Raw genomic sequence first — 21,111 nt, 5'->3', positions numbered from 1 at the left:
CTTCATCTTAATGCATGGAAATTGGTAGCGGTATCACAATCCAGTGGCACGCACAGGATTTCCAAGGTATGTGTGTGCAAGGGCGGCGGAAGCACTTTTAATCTGGGGGGGGGGGCACCAACGTCGAAGGGCACTTTGCAGAAATTCGATTGGATTGATGCAGCCTGATATTTAGTACCCTTTATAACTCTTATTGTATTATCTTATTTGCGTGTACACATCACTCCATCAAAGCCCCCCCCCCCCCCCTTCAAGGAAACAATGCATACTAGCACTGAAATATCTAATGTGCAAATTGGGAAACAAGGAAAAAGACAAAATGAGGTGAAATCATTATAAAGTCCAAGTCCCTGCACACGCGATCGATACATGCATGAAAGCAAATGAAATATGTCAAAATACTGAAAGAAAAATAATTTTCTATGTGTTTTTCAATGGTTAAACTGATATTATTATGATCATTATTATTGTAACGACTTTCCCAATAATTATAACCAATTTGGAAGGGTTATACATCACGGCAAACCGAAAATTTTGGTAATATTTCTCGGGCAAGTCGTTACACCCCCCCCTCCCCCAAATCAAATTGGGCTCCTACGCCTGTGGTAGTAAACATTTAAAACTTCCCGAAATATTTCATTCGACGTGGGTTTCGCTTTGTAAACTCTTTTTTTATTTAGAAATTTTGATGTAGAAAAAGGGCACATTTTTAACCTGAGGAAAAGTGGGGGGCACGTGCCCACTGTGCCCCCCGATTCCGCCGCCCTTGTGTGTGTGGGGTGGGGTTCAAAATTTCCCTGACTGATTAAAGTAGGAGCTGAATTTTGTGAAACGACAGGGGCGAATGAAGGGCTTTATTTTGGTGCGGGCTGCACTGGGGTTATTGAAGCATATGTAGGTGATCTGGGGTCCTCCTCCAGATATTAAGAAATTACAAATTTTACATTGGAAATAGTACAGTCTGAGGCATATTTAGATTATAACTTTAATAGGTCTACATGAGAAGTTCTAAACGCAAAATAGTGCTAATTATATGCCTAACTAATAATAAACTCACTGACTGATTAAGGTAGGGTTCTAAAACTGTTTGGGAGGACCACTGGCGAATTAATGAGTTTCAAATGGAAGGAGCTGCGCGCCCTGCGGTCCTTCATATGACGTCTCCTATGTAGATGGTTTGGGAATCCTTGCACAGAATATAAGAAATAAGACATGATCGTCGAATGATCCATTCCGTCGCAAATTTAGACGATGATTTAGGTCTATATGATTATCGAAGAATCGGATTCCCCGAACTGAACCATCTTCCCCAACTGACGTTCACCACTCTCACAAGTCTCCCTGCAACTTAGACTTTGCTACTTGATTGACATGCAGATCGAAAGCCGTCATAACGTATCCAACAGTCTACGCCAGATAAGTGGCAACTAAATGAGTTCGTCCACACAGAATGATACGTCGTCCTATGTGAATTTATATGGAACACGAGAAAATAATGGATACGCCTATTCTGTAGGCTTCTCCCGCGGTGCGCACCCCTTCTTCCTCCCCGTCTCTACCACTTTGTCATGCAAAACGTAAGTTGTCGGTTAAAATGTCAGCAGACATTCCCCCTCCTCCAAACCCTGTCTTCGAACCAGATTCGTATCAAAACCATTACGTAGATGGACCCCTGTATAACCGCTACTTTCCTTCCCCCATTTCCTTTACTATCCCCAACCCCTCCTTTCTCTTTCTTTGACGCTCGCATAGTTGGTTAACTTAGTTTCATGATAAGTTATCCGTGGAATATTTATTTTTAGATTAAACCATAGAAATTGAACTTGGATCTAACAAAATAGTGGTAAATACTAACGTTCAGTGACAGTTGACAACTTGCAGACTTGCAGTGTGGATATGATAAGCACAAATCTAAAAAATAGACCATCCTATAATGCATTGCATAAGCCTCGTACTAAGTCGTAGGCTCGTAGCCGTGCTGACATCTTCTGCCGTTACCGAATGCGATCCGGTTCTGTTATATAATCGATTACATGTGGTAAGTTGATTGAAGAATGTTAAATATTGCCCTAATTTCATGCAGATATGATACATAAAGCTTGTTTGTACGCTTGTAGGTTTAACTAAAGCTGAATCTTAAAGGAAGCTTTACTATATTAAATTCACAGGGAAATCATTATTAATAATCTCTCGTGGAACTAATACAACCATTACTGTATTGTGTATGGTCCGCATCTGTTCTTGACAAAGAATCAACAACTTAAGTCAGAATTTTGACATGTGTGGATCGGCTTGGTTTGTGTTCCGTACTGTAATTCTGACCTACAGTAGGCCTAGTACAAGAGTGCAACCCATATTTGATAGAGAATAAAAATGTAACGGTTTGATCGATTGCGAAGTCAACTGGTGTATGCTACCATCAAAACTAAACTTCATTTGCATAATGATAGGATAGCTCTCGGCCTAAGTTATTGTAAGACCATGGAGGTCTGTTTTTACCTCCATGGTAAGACTAAGTCAATGCAAGTTTACAAACTACAGACTGATACTTTGTCCACATAGTTTATGATTATGACATATTTAATATGCTGAGTTCAGCTAGTGGAGATAGAGTACTAAAATTGCTGCAGTTTAGTGGCACACTGGATGTTTATGTAGTGAAATTTGGTGTGTCAACATAACCCTTATTTGCACCAATTACCCATGGTATTAACTGTCTTGCATCAAATCATTTCCGTAGTAACTGTATAGTTTAATAGTTGATGGACCTTTTATGACACAATTGCCAAAATTGCATGATGATACCATAGCAACAGAATGTTAGCCAAACTTGAGGTGTGCTATAAAGTCTCTCAATTTGATTTTCTCAAAATTGAGGCCAAACCATAATGTAAACCTACAAAGCTTTTGTCCAAAATCATCACTTTTTTTCTTTATAGCTTACTTAAACCATGGAGGCATTAGAAACTGTTGGCATCTGATGAAAGGGCAGTTGGGGGGGGGGGGGTGGGGGTGGGCATTGGGAGGTGCTATGTGAGGTGGCTATGATAAAGCCTAGAACAGTACACAGGGAAAATCTGTATTTGAACATACATCACAGAGGTTTGAGTTGTTTTCAAGAAATCAGAAGTATTTTGTGTGTTCACCATGTTGTTTCCTTCTCATTATGTATGTTTCTCTTAATATTTTTTATTGACAGGAATGCAAAGGAATGGCTACTATAAATTTAGACAACCCCAGTCTTGAGGAGATTGGTAGCACATATAAAAATATTCCGGAAGTAGACAGCAAATTTCAGCTGAAATTTGTGATGTTTTTTGGTAGACATGGAGCAAGAACACCCATTAGGACACTACCAAATGTTGAACAAGTAAGTCATATGGGTCCAAATTACATCTTGCAATAAACTGCACTGACGTAGAAAAGCTAAACACACTAAAAAATTATCAACAAAATTTGTTGAACCGATTGTGAAAGGGCAGAGTAGTGTTTGTTGACATCAACTTACTTGTATGATCTGTATACATGTACCCATGTGTATTTTAATGTGTATTATACTTTGATATCATATGATGTGTTATCAAAATTTTTTACTTACATTTGCTAAAATTGTAATTGGTTGCCTATGTTCAAGTTGTAAGATTGTACTATTAGTGGTGGCAGTCCGTCAGACAATGTTAGACTTATGTGGAGTTGTCCAAACAAGCTCCTTGAAAACCTCATCTTCCCTCAATCTCCACAAATAAATGTTTGGAATAAGTGTTGTGTGTGGTGGAGATATAAAATGCAGTTTCTTTTGTAATCTCTAACCTATTGCTCCTTTGGATTGTTTTGGATTGTAACTGTGACATGATACCTATGTCGTGAATATATGTAAGGTAGAGTACTGTCACAGTGGCTTCTGACTGGCATCCCTAGCAAAGAAATGGTTATGTTCTGTATGTAGGGATATCCAGCAAGTAATGAATGAATAGCTCAGTTCTAAGAGCACAGGGCTTGTACTGTAATTCTGAGGTCACTGGATCTAATCCCACTTTAGCCCAAAAAGTTCTTTGCTCTTTTCAAATTGTTTATAAATAACTTCCCATTCAGATTTTGCTGTTGATAGAGACTTACATACTGTAGATGTGGCATGGTGGGCTCATAATTGACGCACTTAAGGATTTGATCAACAATGTCTATCAAGGAAAATCCAAATCATTCAACTGTATGTGTTTTTCATATGTGTAGTTCCTCCAAAATGTTATGATTTCAAAATATTTAAGGTTCTGTGCTTATGCACCGTACAATTGAGCAGAATTTGACCACAAAATGTCTGCCTTGTCAAGTTCTTTCATACCCCTAAATTGACACATGCGTCGATAAAGTAACTGTAGTGTAGGCCTTAGTATACATCCATTGACGTTTGATGCTGTTTGCTGTGCTCTGAGCCTCTAAGCTCAGACAGGTCAGGTCCCAGAGAGTAGCTTTATCATTTTGAGGTAATGTTGGTTATTTTAGAGTGTAAGATTTCCAAATTCCCAAAAATTGTGCAAAACTGGGGGAGGGTGTTAAAAGCTTAAAAAATACCACAATTTAGTCACCAAAAATAGCTGAAATGGATTCAAACTCATGAAATATGTGATTCTGCTTGACTGCAAAAAGTTAAGGTGGCCTTCTGTATCGTTGCGAGTAATAATTGAAGGTGCGTCAATTACGGGGGTGCGTCAATTATGAAGCCTTCACTATATAGGCATTCAGTAATTAGGTAGCCAGTGCAAAAGCAATTATCTCATTATAATTATAACAAGAAAGTATGATTTAAACAAATTACAGATTTCCAGTTATAGACTTTGGTGATGATCCTTGCACTTAAATGAAAAGTGATAATTTCTTGATGGGGTTGTTTTGGGTTCAGGGGAAATGTTTTCTTTGGTGCTCTGCACACTGAAATTCACGGCTAGAAAGGGTATTGGAACAGTGCCTTCTGGGTAAGGTTACAAGCCCAGCAATCTACCAACAGAACTATTCAGCCCTTATTTGGTAGAGACCCATGTAAACAGTAGCCATTACATAGCTAGGGGTGCCAGTCAGAGGCCACATTACCTTGCATATCGTGTCAACAGGGAACACAACCCCAGTTTCAACAACCCAGCAGGCAAGGAATTTTTGGAGAAAATTGTCTTGTTCTGTACAGCTATATATATATATGTAAATGAACAACAGCAAATTGACTGGAAAATTATGAACAATGGGAAAGAGCAAAGAATTTCATGGTAACAACATGGATTCCAAAGTATGACCTCTGGCTTTCAAGCCCAGCAAGAAAAAGACAATATGTACTAGAAAGCAAAATTTGTATGTAACAATGATATACTGAGTTGCCCTACTGTACTGTAGGTAGTATTTGAACTATTGTAGTACTGTAATTTTGTAAAAACATATGAACTCGATGCGGAACGTAATTTATTGTTGATGCTTAATTCATCATCTCATTTATAGGTCTTGTGGGACAAGGAAACAATTTTCTCTGGAGCGGAGCACACCGAAATTGACTATGAGATTTGCTCTTTGGACGGTGGAAGCAGGCCGGAACCTGTTGTTGAGAACATTTATCGCAAAGTTATTTTGAATGTTAGTGATATCTGATCAGCATCTAGACATTTTACAAGTTTCAATTATCGATAAATGTTGAGGTTCGTTTTTGAAACAAGAAAGAAATTTGTTTTGCTCTTTCGATATTGTTGTGATCAATTACCTAGTCAGTTTTCCATTCTTGGTTAAATAATTTGTTGGTTAAATCCAAGTTAAGCAGAAATCTATTTATTTACTCGAATGAAAATTTTCCTAACAATTCATCCTTTCTTTAATCTCGATTAGCTTGCAAGTGCGCTCTGTTATTAAGTGAGTTTGCATTGAAACCATTCTTGACCACTATTGTTCTTAAAGCTGTAAAATAATTTTTTCTGTCTAATTCTTCAAAACTCCTTTCAACCAAACATCTCAGGCAAATGTTACATTCATCAGTTTGATTAAAAACCAACTAAATCACATGCAGTTTTTAATTGAACTATGATATTTAAATTTCAGAAGATTTGATGAAAACCTTTTATTCTTTTTTATTGTTTTCTTGTTATTTTAGGGAGGTGCCTTCGGTGGTCAGTTAACCGGTGTTGGCATGAAGCAGGCCTACCAGCTTGGCCAGTCCTTAAAATCTTATTATGTGGATCAACTCAAGTTTCTCTCCTCTGAATTCACTGCAAAAGACATATAGTAGGTTCAAGATACTCTAAAAAAAGTTGTTGATTCGGTGCTGTTAATTTCTCCTCAAAGGAGTTCCCAGTTGCAGCATTCAGTGCATGTAGTAAAATCAATTATTGTAACAAACAAGAGGAAACCCCTCAAAGCAACCCTTATTTGAGGGTTGAATCCGTGCCGCATAACCTATTAATATAAACTTTTTACATTTTAAGACCACACAACTTGTATTATACATAAAACATGATGAAAACTAATCTTTCCCTGGTATTGGACCAGTATTCTATTGGCTTGAAAAAAAATTAAAGGTATATTGTAACAGTCAAACTCCTGGTTAGCTACCTGAGACTGCAAATAGCTGGAGAGAAAGGTCATTGCTTAATAACTTGTTACCATGTCTGTATCAAGACTCATTTATAAGCAATCAAAGCAAAACGCCTCGATTTAAAGCAGTAAGTAAAGCCATAATATTGTATAAGTTTCTTCTGCTGTGTTAAAGCATGTACCGAACAAAGTCAGCATATTTTTAAACAATAGTTTTAGCACCTGTGTCAGACAAATTGTAACTCGGGGCTGATGAATATTACTAACATTATGCAACCTTTATTTACACTTCCCATTTGAGATAACTACTATCAGGTAATAATTTATCTTGTAGAGTATCTCATCTCAAGATCCTATGCAAAATGGTCAAGCTGCTGTGCAAAATTGTCAAGTTGCTATGCAAAATGGTCAAGTTGCTATGCAAAATTGTCAAGTTGCTATGCAAAATGGTCAAGCTGCTATGCAAAATTGTCAAGTTGCTTTGCAAGTGTAAAGATGTATAGAAGTATTTGTGCACAGGATCCATAGTAATTAATAAGAGGCAAAATCCAGAACCTTCAAACATGACTTACTGACTGACTGACTTAGGTGTGTAGGACGCTGTGTCCCTTTGCCCTCTGGCGAGTAATCCTCCTCCAATCTGGTCTATCTGCTGCGCAGCTTTCAGCAGCTTGGGTTGTCAAACCTAGGTCTTTCTGGATTAGGTCCTTCCATCTTGAAGGTGGTCGTCCTGGAGGTCTTGGCTTGCTGAAGTCATTCTTGAATGCTTGATATGGAAGCCGATGCTCCGGCATCCTAAAGACATTCAAACATGCTAGACAAAAAAATGTGTACACTAAATATTCCCTGGCTATGTAGCTTTCCATTGTGAATTTTTCTTGTTTGTTTATTTGTTTGGTAGCATCAGATCAACGAACATCAACAGATGCATTGAGACTGGTCGTTGTGTAATTGCAGGAGTCTATGGCAAGCAACTGAAGTCAAATTCAGTTGGTAAGACAAATACCAGTCTATTTTTTGTTGTTTTTACTACCACTGGGGTCTCATGCAGTAAACCGTTAGCCAGTACAAGTCATCTTGAGCAATGAGATTCGGAAATGATAATAACCTGGATGGGTCATTAATTGCAAGAACCAAATACTTCATAGGATTTAAACATTGTAGAAATGCCTTGATGAATGTGGAGTAAAGTGGAGACTGTTATTTCAAAAATGAAATTTTACCAGATGCTTTGATTTAATTAATACACTTTTTACCCTCATCAAACTATTTTTCAAGGTGACCTTATATAAAACTTCTGTCATCAGTTCTCATGTGTTTGCAATAAAAAAATTAACGACCAAAATGCATCGCCTATACTGTGTAAGTTGTAGTTTAATAGGGATTTACTATAACAATGAAAAAATAAATCAGTAGTAGTAAAGTGTCATGTTTATTTGCAATTATCGTTGCAACGCACTAATGCAAAAGATATCTGTGTCCGAATGATCTCTTGTAGAACCTTTGAAAGTCCATGTTGATCATGCAAACAGAGAAGTCCTGTACCCTCAAGAGCACCTTCACCCGTCCTTGAAACAGATGTGGCACCAGGCCCAGCATGCACCCGACTTCATTCCTGGCTCTGCTGCTCTGATCAAAAAGGTCAAAGAACTGCTGGCTCTTCCGGACGATGATAAGAGAATCGATCTTACGGGGGTCAAAGACGATCTCAGTACAAGAATGGTGAGTTTTTGTGGCTTTTTGCAAGTTTGTCTTTTTTTCTGAAGTAACAGTTTAAGGGCATGTGTAATATTGGCCGATATCTGCTGACAGAACACACATATGTTGTAAGCGACAGAGATATGTTTGGAGCAAATAAAATTTGCTAATATGTGGGGTTTTTTATTGATTATTTTTGTATCGATGTATATGGGTGAAATTATTAGAATGTGCTTTTCAAGTACAGACTCTGTCTTTGAAAGCTGAGGAAACATAACAAGCTATCACTGTTCACTGCAAGAATGCAGTTTACCTTAAAGGGGGAGGGGTACAGCTTAGGCAATTCAGTAGATAAGGGAGGGAGGGGTGGAGCTAGAGTTTGAATATAAGACAGAGCAGGAACAGTGTGTAATTGGAATATATCACGATTCAATTTGAATTTTTTAATTTGATTCTTGGCTCAATTTTTAAAGGCTCTAAAACAACTAAACTACTTGAAACGTAAATATGTTTGGTTATTGTTACAGTTCTGGTCTGGTCTGGAGTTGGAACATTTTTAATGGATTATATATTTAACACTGGATTGGATAGCTGTGTTGAAAGAGCAAAAAACTTGTGATAATGTTTGTTTTGGACACAGGTTCATCAAAGCCTGTTGTTGCCAAGTCTTTCTCCAACTTTTTTCAAAATTCCTTCGTTTGTCAATTTCTTTGATTAGTTTAGCCAGTTCTCTGTTCATTTTCACTCTCTCTCTCTTTTTCTTCCATTTTATTGTTAGGTCCATGGGTTTCCTATCCCACCTCAGTTTGGTAACGATGTTATAGAATCGCTGAAAGAGATGAGTCCGAAGGTACTCCAGTACGCCCTAGGAGGACCCCCCGGAGAACAAGTCAAATATTTACCAATATCAATCGGAACGCTTCTTCACCTTATAAGAGAAGTTTTTCAGAAGCTGAAAGAAGGCAAATTGTGAGTCCAGCATTGACTTTATAGTCCAGGCATTTGTGTATGGACTGTTCAATTTGTTAGGACTAACTTGTTTTTTTTTCTTTTTTTTTAATAAAACATTTGCATGCAAAGGGGGATACAGTTCTCATTGGTATTAACTGTGGAGGCTCAGAGCACACTTTTTGATGTAAGAAAGATAGGATAGAGTTTTCTGTTTTTTTTTACATAGCATACTATTTATCAACTTGAGCAAATCTGTTGGGAAGTTTAATATAGTTATAAATTGCAACCAGCTTCTTTTTCAACAGAAAATCCTATATGATTACCCACTGTAGCACTGTACGTACAATATAGATATAAGGGTAGCTGTGTTTGAGCAACACTATGGCAAGAACCTGCATAAATAATTATGCTAAAAATAGTTGAATATCTGTTCAATGAACCATGAATTATTCTCTCAATATCTTAACTTTTCTCTTCATATTTGTTGGCTTATAGAAGGGTACAATTTTGTAGCTTTCATTGGTACAGTAGCAATAAACCAGATTTTCTGAGGTCAGTTGATTTTGACAAAGCTTAGCTATGCTTATTGATACTCAAATCCCACAACACAGGGGTTTATCAGCTTAGGTAGTAAGTTTATTTGTATGTTAAAGTGTACAAAATAACTGAAGTAGAACCAATGTCAAATGCCAGAGAATATCTCAGTAGACCAGCAGTGGCTATTGTGCAAAACTAATGAAGTACAAATGGTTGCATCCAATGCAGCATGGCTGCAGGATGCTGCAGCCCCTTTAGCATCCTACTATTAACACAGCCATGTGCCTGAATCTGTTTCCCCTCCAGGAAAGAGAAGATGCATCTGTATTTTTGCCACGATACCACATTGACAGCCCTCCTAGTTGCTCTTGGTATCTTTGATGGCGATTGGCCGCCCCTCTGCTGCAGTATATCACTGGAAGTATATCAGGGGGTAGATGACAAATTATACACAAGAGTGCTCTACAGAGGAAAGGTACCGGTATCCACACTTCATAATACTCACTAGATAATAACCATTTAACTATATGTTGAACTTTACTGAGTAATACTTGTAGATAATAATTCCCAGATAAAAATAGACAGGTTTCCCCCCAAAAAAATCAGAAAATAATAAAATTTGGTTTGATGTCGGACTCGGAATGAATTATTCAGGAGGATAAATTTCCTTGACAAATCACAAGAATTTGACCGGACTGTAAATAGTAAAAGAGATCCCCCTCTTAGCTGATTGGCATTGTCAGTGATTTTGTCATTCGTTTGTAGTCATTGTTGGTGTCTTCGTAATCTTCCGTTTGGTTTTTACAGTGTGATATTTGACAGCTAACATATTATATGGATGATTGTCCTTCTCTCCAAAGCTCACAATTTTGTTCATATACTTTTTAACATAGGCTAAAGTTTAGTGAGACAGTTGGTATTCACAGTGAATTGATCTTTGGTGACCATTTCTACTGTCCAGGAAGTACAACTTTTAAACCTAATATTAGTTAGAGACAGATATGCCTCGTAAACAGTTTAATGCTTCTAGGTTGAGTTAAATAGGATCTGTTTTATAACTGAGTGATGTGTTGCACATATGCAGTGGGGGAGGAGGGGATTGGAAGGGGTGCAAGGTGGGTGGTGTGGTTTAACTAAGAAAGACTGTGCCAAGGCTGACTGAGGGATCATAGTTATCCACACAGTGCAGTTCAGAATTTTAACATGTTTGCCACAATATATTTGGTAAAATTTTTAAACATGCAGGTACAAGATTAGTGTAGACATAAAATCAAACTTTTTATTACTGTGGGGGGAAAAAGAGCTTGAGATAGGGAACTGACAATGTTTCAAAACTAGTTTGACCAAGTTTGCTGCATTTCCGTAAAATTAATTTGGATTACAAGACAATGGTTTTCATCATCCTGCCTGTAATTATGTTGTAACGTTATAAACCTGGAAAAATGATCCTGTTGGCCTATATCACAGTCTGCTAATTTGTGTACATATATATATGCTTGTCTTTATGTAAGTATATATGTTAGTATGTTGGTACATGTGTACATACATGGGTGTGTGCATGTGTGCAAACATGCTGGTATGTATATATCACTATCTTTTAAGGGTAATTACATTTACGAACAATCCTAGAAGTGTTCCTCTCATATCTTTAACCAATTTTCTGCGAGACGTGTGGGTTAGATGATGAGAGAGAAAGGAGACTGTTGATATGAAACCATAATCTAAGGCTTTTCTGGGTTATTGGGAACTTGAGACCTCAGAGAATATCCTTCAAATTATTTAAAACACAAGAGTGTGGGCGACATAGTGATAAGTGGTAATCGAAACCCCCTAAGAAACATCGATCAGTATTCGAGGACAAGAGTGTAACTTCCCCGCTCTTATCTGATTCAATTTCATCTTATCAATATATCAAATGGTGAAAGATTTGCAACATTCATGGGAGCTTCATAGGCACCAATCTCTGTTGTTTCTCTGCCGGTAAAACCTCAATTGTCGTCCTCCTTGATCATATCAACAGGTGCAGAGGATGTTTCGGAAAGCAGATGAATTGCTGCCATTAGATACAGTGATGGAAGAATTGAGGCCGTTTAGTATAACCTGGGATGAGTTTCTCCTTAGTGCACAGAGAGCTCAGGAGATGAGATAATGGACGGGATAATGGTGAGTACCTTGTTGTAAATGATTGATTGATTGATGCATTGAATATTTGATTGATTGATTGATTCCTTCATTCATCAACTGCTACCAAACTCACAGCAGGAATCAAGGTATGGCCCAGCATCATAGCATACACAACAATGATAGTATCAAAGTAGAACATCCTCTGTGTTTAGTTAAGAGAAATTTACAAATTAAATTTTAAGAAATGACAAAAGCCCTGTAGAGTCATCAACTATATGTTTAATACTTATACTGATATGCTCTGTTGGATAACAATTTGTTGGATTGTTGTGACTACAATGAAATTCACAAGTATCACCAAACAATTACATTTTGATTGATTGGTTGGCTTCTACCAAATTCAGGTGCAGGAATCAGGCTTTGACCCAGCTTGATGAATCTTGCTGAAGTTATATGCAGCAATGACAGGATCAGTGAAGAGCAAAGTCTGTATATCCAGTGAAATGAAATGGATCAAGTTCTTTAGAGACAAAAGCTGTATGGTTGCTACACACTGATCAACTCTGTTTGATCACCAATTAATCATAATTGTTGATTAACTGCTGTTAAACAAACTCACTTACGGCAGGAATCAGGGTTTGACCCAGCTTCATGAATCATGACATGACGCATGTACACAATTATGATAGTATCAAAGAAGAACACATTCTGTTTTTTATAACAAGAATTTGCATAATATATGAAAAGTTGACAAGAGTTCTGTACAGACATCAGCCATACATTTGCCACATACTGTAATTCTTTGTTGGATCACGAGAAAATCCAACATTGGATTTCGATTTGTAATTTTTCTTTCATTTGAAGTGGAATGGAAGACATAAATGTTAGATAAATGTAAGATACATTCAATACCACAAAATTAAATTATGCAGAAAAACCCTGCCGTGTCATTTGAAAATTAAGAAATGGAAGTCCAGAGTTCTCCTTCACAGCACATTCCAACTCACAAAGTACAGTGACACAAGAAGAGAGGGGGCTGAAAACTACTAAAGTTAGACATTTAACAAAACTGGAAAATATTGTTACTCTGCAAATCAAATATGAATCTTTAGCCTAGGCCTTTGACAGGTCCTTACCAGCCTACCCTACTGCCTAGCCTACCAGCCTAGCCTACATACTGTTCCAATTACATTGTGTGAAAGTTGGTAGTTGTTAGGTTACTAAATTAATTATCAGCTACTTGCGTCATTTACGGTGAGCTGATATAGTTAATTGCATCGATGAAGAGCGATTACAAGCAACGCACAGTTGACTCCAGTATTAAAAGGAAATTGCTCCGCAGGTTGTTTGAAATGCAGCCGGTTGTTTTATAGACATTCTTGCAGTCTTGAAGCAGAAAATTTACAACAGGAAAGAAAGGGGAGAAAAAATACAGAAAATGACAAATCCTCATTCAGTCCTGGCATTAAAGGTGCTGAATATTTTGTTCTCTTTTTTACCAAGATTTACAAAGCCCCCTCTTCAATTGACTGTTAGTCACTAATGTCCATCATTTGTAAGACATTTTTCTACCTCTATAGATGCTTTCTATATATGTAAATGATTTTTTTTGGTGTATTTATGTATATGTACAAGTTTGTATATAAGACTAGGACTATTATTGACACCCGGGCAGGGCATTTGTGCGAGCAATTGTGAATCGGAAAACAGGAAAACTTGTTAAGAGCAAAGGAATCATTTTTCAAGAAGAGGATTCAAACTGGTGGATTCAGGGAACCTGTACTCTACTGGTAAAGCTATCTAGGGTTGTTTGTTCAATAGTGTTCTGAGCCGCAAAGTGTGTGCTGTCCAACATACTAATGATGGAAGTTATAACTTTCTTTGTTCACTGAAAAGTAGTAATGATTTACACCCCAATAGGCAACCACTACACTGATTACTTTAGTGTACAAGATCTCTTGTAATTTTCCAAACAAATTGTCTTTTATTGGTTAAAGCTTGTGTAGGACACACGTGTACAGACTGCAATAAATACACATTTAATTAAAAAACAGTGATTAATATAAGTGGTTTTTAATGAAGTGGAAAATAACATGTATATACTATTAAAATGGAAGCAAGTGGGCTGTATCTGGGTCAATTAGTATTTTCAAAGTAATACCCTGTATTATCAAGAACAAGGAAATATTAATTTCCTCACCGCCGATTTTTATTATTTTTCTTTGCTCTGCAGGATATTAAACTTTAGAATTTTAAAACCCTATGGCTGTTTGTACTGAGATAACCATTCCAACATTTTTCAGTTATCCTTCGAGTTGACTTCACATTCAGGAATGATCAGGATCACATGATTTCAATTTCATGAATTTAAATTTATTTAATAATGCTGCAATCCCCTGCTGATCCATATTTGTTTTGTTTTTTTAGTTTAAATTGAATCGCTTTTTTTCCCCGCCCCCATTTCCTCCTACTCGATATGGCAGAGTTTTATGAAATAGCAAGCATTAGATGAACATTTTACTGTGTTGACTGTCCTCTGTGATTCTTATTTGAGGAAAGTCAGTTGAATTTTATTACTTGAAAATTATACAAAGTTTACAGACAATGCACTGCCTAACTAGGTCCACTTAGTCTTTTATGCAGATCTGATAATTAGTACATTGGGTTCATTTAGAGTTTTGTTTCAAGTTTATTTCCTTTTGTGTAAACTGCTTGGGTATCTTACCCTAATCTCGTCTGCATGATTGACAACTTTAGTCCAGAAATTATATGTTACTTAAATTGAGTATGTTCTAAATATATTTTTTACAATGAAACATGATAGATCTACAGGAGGCTTTAGATGGTATATTATTATTTCAACCCAAAAAAACCCCCAGATGTAGTGGTATTCAAACTGCTGATTGGATGCTAAGTTAGTAAAACTGGCTCTTTTTTATTCAAGCTCGTGTATTTATAGGATCGGATCGTATACTGCAAAGATATCCAAATACTAACGAATCGAAAGAGACTGTGAAGTCATCTCCCTTACAAAGTTGTAAGTTACGGAGAGAACATCTGAAGCTACCGTAAGCTATCCAGTTGTAATAATCGTCAAGGTACTTGAAGGAAATCAATTTTCTAATAAAGTTTCCTGAGAACTTTTGCAAGCCAAGACATATAAAGTACCTTACCATTGCATTAAGGTACAACCTTATAATAAGAAATACTGCTTCCACAACATGAAGCAACCTCAGTGCTTGTTTGGCATATCCTGGTAGTTTCCCCCAAGCCATGGTTATTACTGCAATTTTGGTCTGATTATTAACATACAGTACTTCCAGGTAAGAAATTGTCAAAGCAACTGTATCACTCATACAATGGAACTGACCTCAGATGTATCTGACCCTGATCTGAGATGCAGACTGTGAGCAACCACATGGTTTAGTAAAAAAACCAGCAAACTTTTAAAAAAGATATTAATGTGGTTAAAGTTAATTGCCTAACAATATTGCTGGAAGATTTGTTGCAAAGATATGAATTTATGTTTTTTAAACATAATGATATTTTGTGATTGCACCTGGCAATATCAGAGTGAATGATGTCACCATGGCAATTGAGTTGTATGTGGTATCGTTTATACTTTATAATACTTTAACAATTAATCTACAGAGGAAAAGTAACATTTCTACAAGAAAGGTGCATTTTATATAATCTAAATGTAGTGAAAACTGATATTTCAAAATGTATCATTTTCAAGGATAAAACGTAAAAAAAAAATATGATTGTGATAGAAAAGTGAAGCTTTTGAAGAACATCTACCCAAGGTTGACCATGACAGCCACCTACTGTAATGTGAGCATCTTCCTGGAGAAAGGAAGGTTTTAGCCGGTCAAAAATAGTTTACATTCAATGAAACATATTTTGCTTTAAGAGACAAGGTATTGAGATGGGGCTTTCAACTAACAGGGCAGAATATATTTCTCTTTACTCTTTTTAACAGACCTGTGAGCTCATGATTTTTTTTATTTATGCATATTTATTAGGGGGCGGGGCTTAAGTTTATTTTCACTAAAATAGCTTGTAAACACAATGACTGAACAACGACAAGTTGGATTCAAGTCATACTTGGTACATATATGTGCCATAGTGAGTAGAAGAGCCCTATTGATTTTGGTGCTCATTTCAAGAATATTAATGAGGTCACAGGGTCAAATGTCAACATTTTCAGAATTGAATCATACTTTGTGTGAAGGTGTTGGTAGATAGCTGTACATGATAATGTATGTTCAATGTGATATTATGCACATTTATTAGGGGGCAGGGCTTGAGTTCATTTTTGCTAAAAATAGCTTGTAGACATGGTAAGGTAACATATTTAGTAGGTAGGTCCACAGTCAGTGAAAGAACCTTGCTGATCAATTTAATCAACAATGACAAAAGCTTGGGATTTATAATCTCAATTGGCAAGGAATCACAATAAGCCCATTGGCTTTCTGGTATACTCCCCAGCTCTGTCTGACTTTGGTAGCTTTCTTGCACCTGATCAATGTCAAAGTTCTAGAGTCTACCAGATTCTGACATTCTAGTGGGAAAAGTAACCCTTTTCAATTTCTGTCACTTACAACATAATATGCATTTCCATTTCAAAGAGAATGTTTTTGCCTAGCATGGTATATGCCGGTGTAACCTTTCCATGGCCTGCTCTTTCTTCAGTGATTATCAACACATCACTGCACTGGATAACACAATTTCTTGACGGTTTGATAGATCACATTTGATTTGATAGATCACTTTAGCAACGCAGGAAACGTAGAAAGCCTCAGGCAATTTTTCCTTTAACCTTGAAGTTCAGAAATCCATTTCTGTCATTTCTTTGTTAAGCAATGTATTCAGGCAGGCAGCTTGGGGATTTTATTCTTGACGATCGGTGGATGAGAAAAATGAGAAAAAAAAGAAAAGAAAAAAAAGGAATATGGTTTGGTCAGCAAGTTTTCCCAGTCCTAGTGAGTAATTAATAAGATAACACTTGTTCAAGGTAAGACAATCCTTGTAGATTTGTTAAGTCGATGAATGTTTAATGAACAAATTGATTATTATCTTTAAGCTTTTTTTTTTTACCTCAGATGTCTTTCTTACCAGTAGTTAATCACATGCAAAAGGGCAATTGAATGTTTTACCATTAATTCACTTTTTGAAATAAAAACTGGACTGGACAAGCCAATGAGCTTCATTGTTATAACAACTGGACTGGACAAGCCAATGAGCTGTATTGGAATAAAAACTGGACTGGACAAGCCATGAGCTGTATTGTTATAAAAACTGGACTGGACAAGCCAATGAGCTGCATTGTTATAAATTGCAAATTTCAGTATCAAGTATTATTATGATAATCAAATACAAACAGCTGCTTGGTATGAATTCTCCCATGTTTTAAAGCCACAGGAATTCAAAATTCAAGACATTTTCTCTGTAAGTATCTGACAGTTTGGAGAAAATAGTGATCAATAAATATTAAGATTGCAATCTAACTTTTTTGCCTTCTCACAACATTTACCAAATTTTATGGGATATATGTATTCTTGTACAGACGTTGATTGCGCAGAAGATTGATATAAATTTCTTGTACGACAAGGTAAAAAATTCATCCCAATCGCATGTTTCATTGCCAAGGAGGGACTGTTTTCATATTTATAGAATAGCAAGTTAGTTAGAATGTTGATTTTTGCAAAAGATTGCTATAAATATTTTGTACCACGAGATAAAAAATTCATCCCAATCGCATGTTTCATTGCCAAGAAGAGACTGTTTTCATATTTATAGAATAGCTAGTTAGTTATAACTATGATATTTGCAGAAGATTGCTATACATATTTTGTACGACAAGATAAAAAATTCATCCCAATCGCATGTTTCATTGCCAAGAAGGGACTGTTTTCCTATTTTTCGGAATAGCTAGTTAGTGAGAATGTTGTTTTTTGCAAAAGATTGCTATAAATATTTTGTACCACAAGATAAAAAATTCATCCCAATCGCATGTTTCATTGCCAAGAAGAGACTGTTTTCCTATTTATAGAATAGCTAGTTAGTTAGAACGTTGATTTTTGCAGAAGATTGCTATAAATATTTTGTACCACAAGATAAAAATTCATCCCAATTGCATGTTTCGTTGCCAAGAAGGGACTGTTTTCCTATTTTTTGGAATAGCTAGTTAGTGAGAATGTTGTTTTTTGCAAAAGATTGCTATAAATATTTTGTACCACAAGGTAAAACATTCATCCCAATCGCATATTTTATTGCCAAGAAGGGACTTTTTTCATATTAAAAGACTATAAAAATAGATGAATTCCTCTGGCAGCATAAAAATTATGGACTTAACTGTAGATCTTTCTTATTTTGTTGTTGTTGTTGTTGTTGTTGTTACAATGTGTAATTGTTAATAGTTCAGGGAGGGAACAGTTGTCATACAGAACATTGCAGCTTGATGAACCCTTTGTTCAGATTACATGTCAGTTATTATTAAAGCAAATGTTTACATTTATGTTATATGTAAAGGAAACAATAAGACTATGAAAAGGAAAGTAACTAAGCTCTCTAAACTAAATCTAGCATTATGATACCAGAGACTATCCCCTGTGTTTCATTTCTACAAATATTGCAAAAATGGCAAAATATTTCAATCTCAAACAACCCTATCTCATGTTATGAGCAATGTAGGAGATGTCATTTGCATCTTCACATGAGTTATATTTTTGTAACTGACACATTGTGTGTCACTAAAAGATCATTTCAATTTTTCTGGAAATCCATAGGAAGGCCAACAGAAGCAGATGATCCCTGATTTTTTTATTTACCATTAAATCTTGTTTTACAAGACGGAAATATCTGTAGCGAACACCTTCCCTAAACTACCAAGAAAAAATTATGGAGAAAAATAAACAGAAGTAGAAATCTGACACATATGAACACAAAGATTGGAAGATTCTCTACAGTTACTGTAATGAACACTTGCAAGCATGCCATGATCTTTGTGTAAAGTGATATGCTGCCCTCTATTATCCATTGGCATTAATTGTACTTTCCTAACCATGTATGAACTTTCCTAACCATGTATGACAGCTGCCATGCTCCCCCCTCCCACCCTCACCTCCAGTGACTCCACCCCAAAATTTAATCAGTGTATGAATTACTTTGTAAAACAGTAACCATTGAAGGCTCTTGAACTTTTACGCAGGAATCACGCTCAGAATCAGAGTAGGATCTTGTGGAAAGCAAAGTCTCATCCTTGAGATGATTACTGACCATGTAGACCCTATAATGTATTCTGGTGATTTCATGGTCTATGTATAGTAAAGTGACATAGTAAAGAAACATAATTAGTTATTGAGACATTATTTAATGTTCCTTCTGTAAAAATTGTTAATTTTTTTGTATATTGGTTGCCAAAATTTCAAGATTCTAATTCAAAGTTTAAATAGTATGATGGATTTAACAAAAAATGCAGAATACTGCCTTGCCACAAGGAAACTTTGACAGCCACTTAAATCGTTATTAAGAATGCTTCAATATCTGAATACATTCAAGGAAGTTGAAACCATATATTGCACAAAGAATGTATTCCCTAGACTGTATTCATGATTTGTCCAGCCTGTGTAATTTTGCTAAAGCGTTGTATGACTGAAGAAAAAAATAGTTTTGAACATTACCTACTTCATTGGCAATGGTGCAACATTTTCCGTTTACTTCGATAAATGCAATTTTACTTTGATAAATGAAATATCAATATTTGGCAGAGAAAGAGAGATTGCATAATAGGGCAAATTAAATAAATTTTACATGTCATGCTTATCTCTCACACTGTGGCATTAATTTCAATGCGTGTAAGATGCTTAATATATCCAGTGTGGAAAGGTACTTTTGTTTTACAAATTACCAGTTAAAAACCATAAAAGATACAAATTATGGAAAACATATTTGTGGGTGGAAAAGATTTAAACAAAAATGCACTAGAAAAAGCGATGCCCTCTCTGAAGTTCACACTTAGTAAGCATCTGTAACTGCAGGGTCCTTTCGCTTTTCTTTGATATTTGCCAATTAGCGATAAATCTGTCAGCTTTCACCGTCATAGCTTCTGGGCAAAGTTTCTCAATGTTTCTCTTTGTCTTCTTCTCCATCCTCGTCTCCGTCTCTTAACTGTCTTTCTTTTTTTCCATTCTTATGGAATGAAAGTGATAGCAGCCAGCTTATATATCCTTGTGGTTTATACTGTTATCAAAACCTGTAATCCTTTATTTATTACATATAGAGATTGTCATACCGCAGCTCAGCAAGTGCAGATGGAGCCCTCTAGGCTCTTTTGAGCCGAGTTAAGAACTCTTATGACAGATTAAAGTTTTTATCAAGTTCATAATGATGTGGAGTAATTACATGCATGGGATTATCCTGACAGGTTTCTACATCCGTCAGTATCGCCCTGTGTTTAGGCAATGTACTTTACTTTAAAAAAAAAAATGACTAATATTAAATTCTCTCACAACACATATATATTCATGCTATAATTATTCTGTATTTCATGATTCTGTATAATTAGAAAAGTGAGGAGTGGAGGAGCAAGGCGCACATTTGTGTTTAAAGGTTGTATGGCATATTCTCTACTCTCTCCATTTCTGTGTGGTGGTGGGGTTGTGGGTGGTGCAGGAGAGGGAGCGCGGGTGGAGGGGGACATACTATAGTTACAGAATATTAATTTACCATGCTAAGGTACTATAATTCTGTTCATTATAACTCTTCACTTGTTTTTTCAGTGAGTTACGGTTTATACGTGCAACCTCTAAATAATTTTTTGTTTTTTAATTCGGCACAATTTGGGTGTGATTATACAACAATGTATTTTATCATGCTTTGTTTTCACAAATTGAAAACAATTGCTGTTCCAAGCAAGTTTAATGAGTTGGTTTAAAATAGATGGTTGTCATCATTTAAAAAATTCTCTATATAGGTACACATCTCAATGACCTGAACTAGACAATGTATTCAAAATAAACTGTAATATTTAAACTGTGTGACCAGTCATTGTTATTGAAATATCAACCTCTATTCTATGTACCACATGTTTTGACTTCTGGAAAAAACAATTTCCCTTCATTATTTGTTATAGACCAGTACATATTCGAGAGATATTTGTAAAGTATCAATCTTTAAGACTTATAATGACAGACTGGCTTCCTCATGCTACGTCCTCTGTCTTTATGATTATATTTA

The 21,111-nt window shown here is 36.1% G+C and overlaps 1 protein-coding gene across 2 annotated transcripts in view; it reads left to right on the top strand.

The window, feature by feature from the left end:
• The first annotated feature begins 1,886 nt into the window (after positions 1-1,886).
• LOC139966544 (lysophosphatidic acid phosphatase type 6-like) overlaps positions 1,887-21,111 on the top strand; it is a 39,736-nt gene continuing 20,511 nt past the window's right edge. The window contains exons 1-9 of one of the 2 annotated variants that reach the window (XM_071969694.1): positions 1,887-2,038; positions 3,200-3,370; positions 5,482-5,613; positions 6,122-6,252; positions 7,463-7,554; positions 8,060-8,283; positions 9,038-9,228; positions 10,054-10,222; positions 11,768-11,910. In XM_071969694.1, coding sequence (XP_071825795.1) covers positions 1,934-2,038; positions 3,200-3,370; positions 5,482-5,613; positions 6,122-6,252; positions 7,463-7,554; positions 8,060-8,283; positions 9,038-9,228; positions 10,054-10,222; positions 11,768-11,896 — 1,344 coding nt within the window. In that variant the 5' untranslated portion in view covers positions 1,887-1,933 and the 3' untranslated portion in view covers positions 11,897-11,910. The remainder of the gene's footprint in view (positions 2,039-3,199; positions 3,371-5,481; positions 5,614-6,121; positions 6,253-7,462; positions 7,555-8,059; positions 8,284-9,037; positions 9,229-10,053; positions 10,223-11,767; positions 11,911-21,111) is intronic. The other variant, XM_071969693.1, reaches the window with a different exon arrangement.

Source organism: Apostichopus japonicus, chromosome 4 (assembly GCF_037975245.1).
Source record: "Apostichopus japonicus isolate 1M-3 chromosome 4, ASM3797524v1, whole genome shotgun sequence".
Lineage (NCBI taxonomy): Eukaryota > Metazoa > Echinodermata > Holothuroidea > Aspidochirotida > Stichopodidae > Apostichopus > Apostichopus japonicus.
This window is presented reverse-complemented; position numbering and strand designations above follow the sequence as displayed.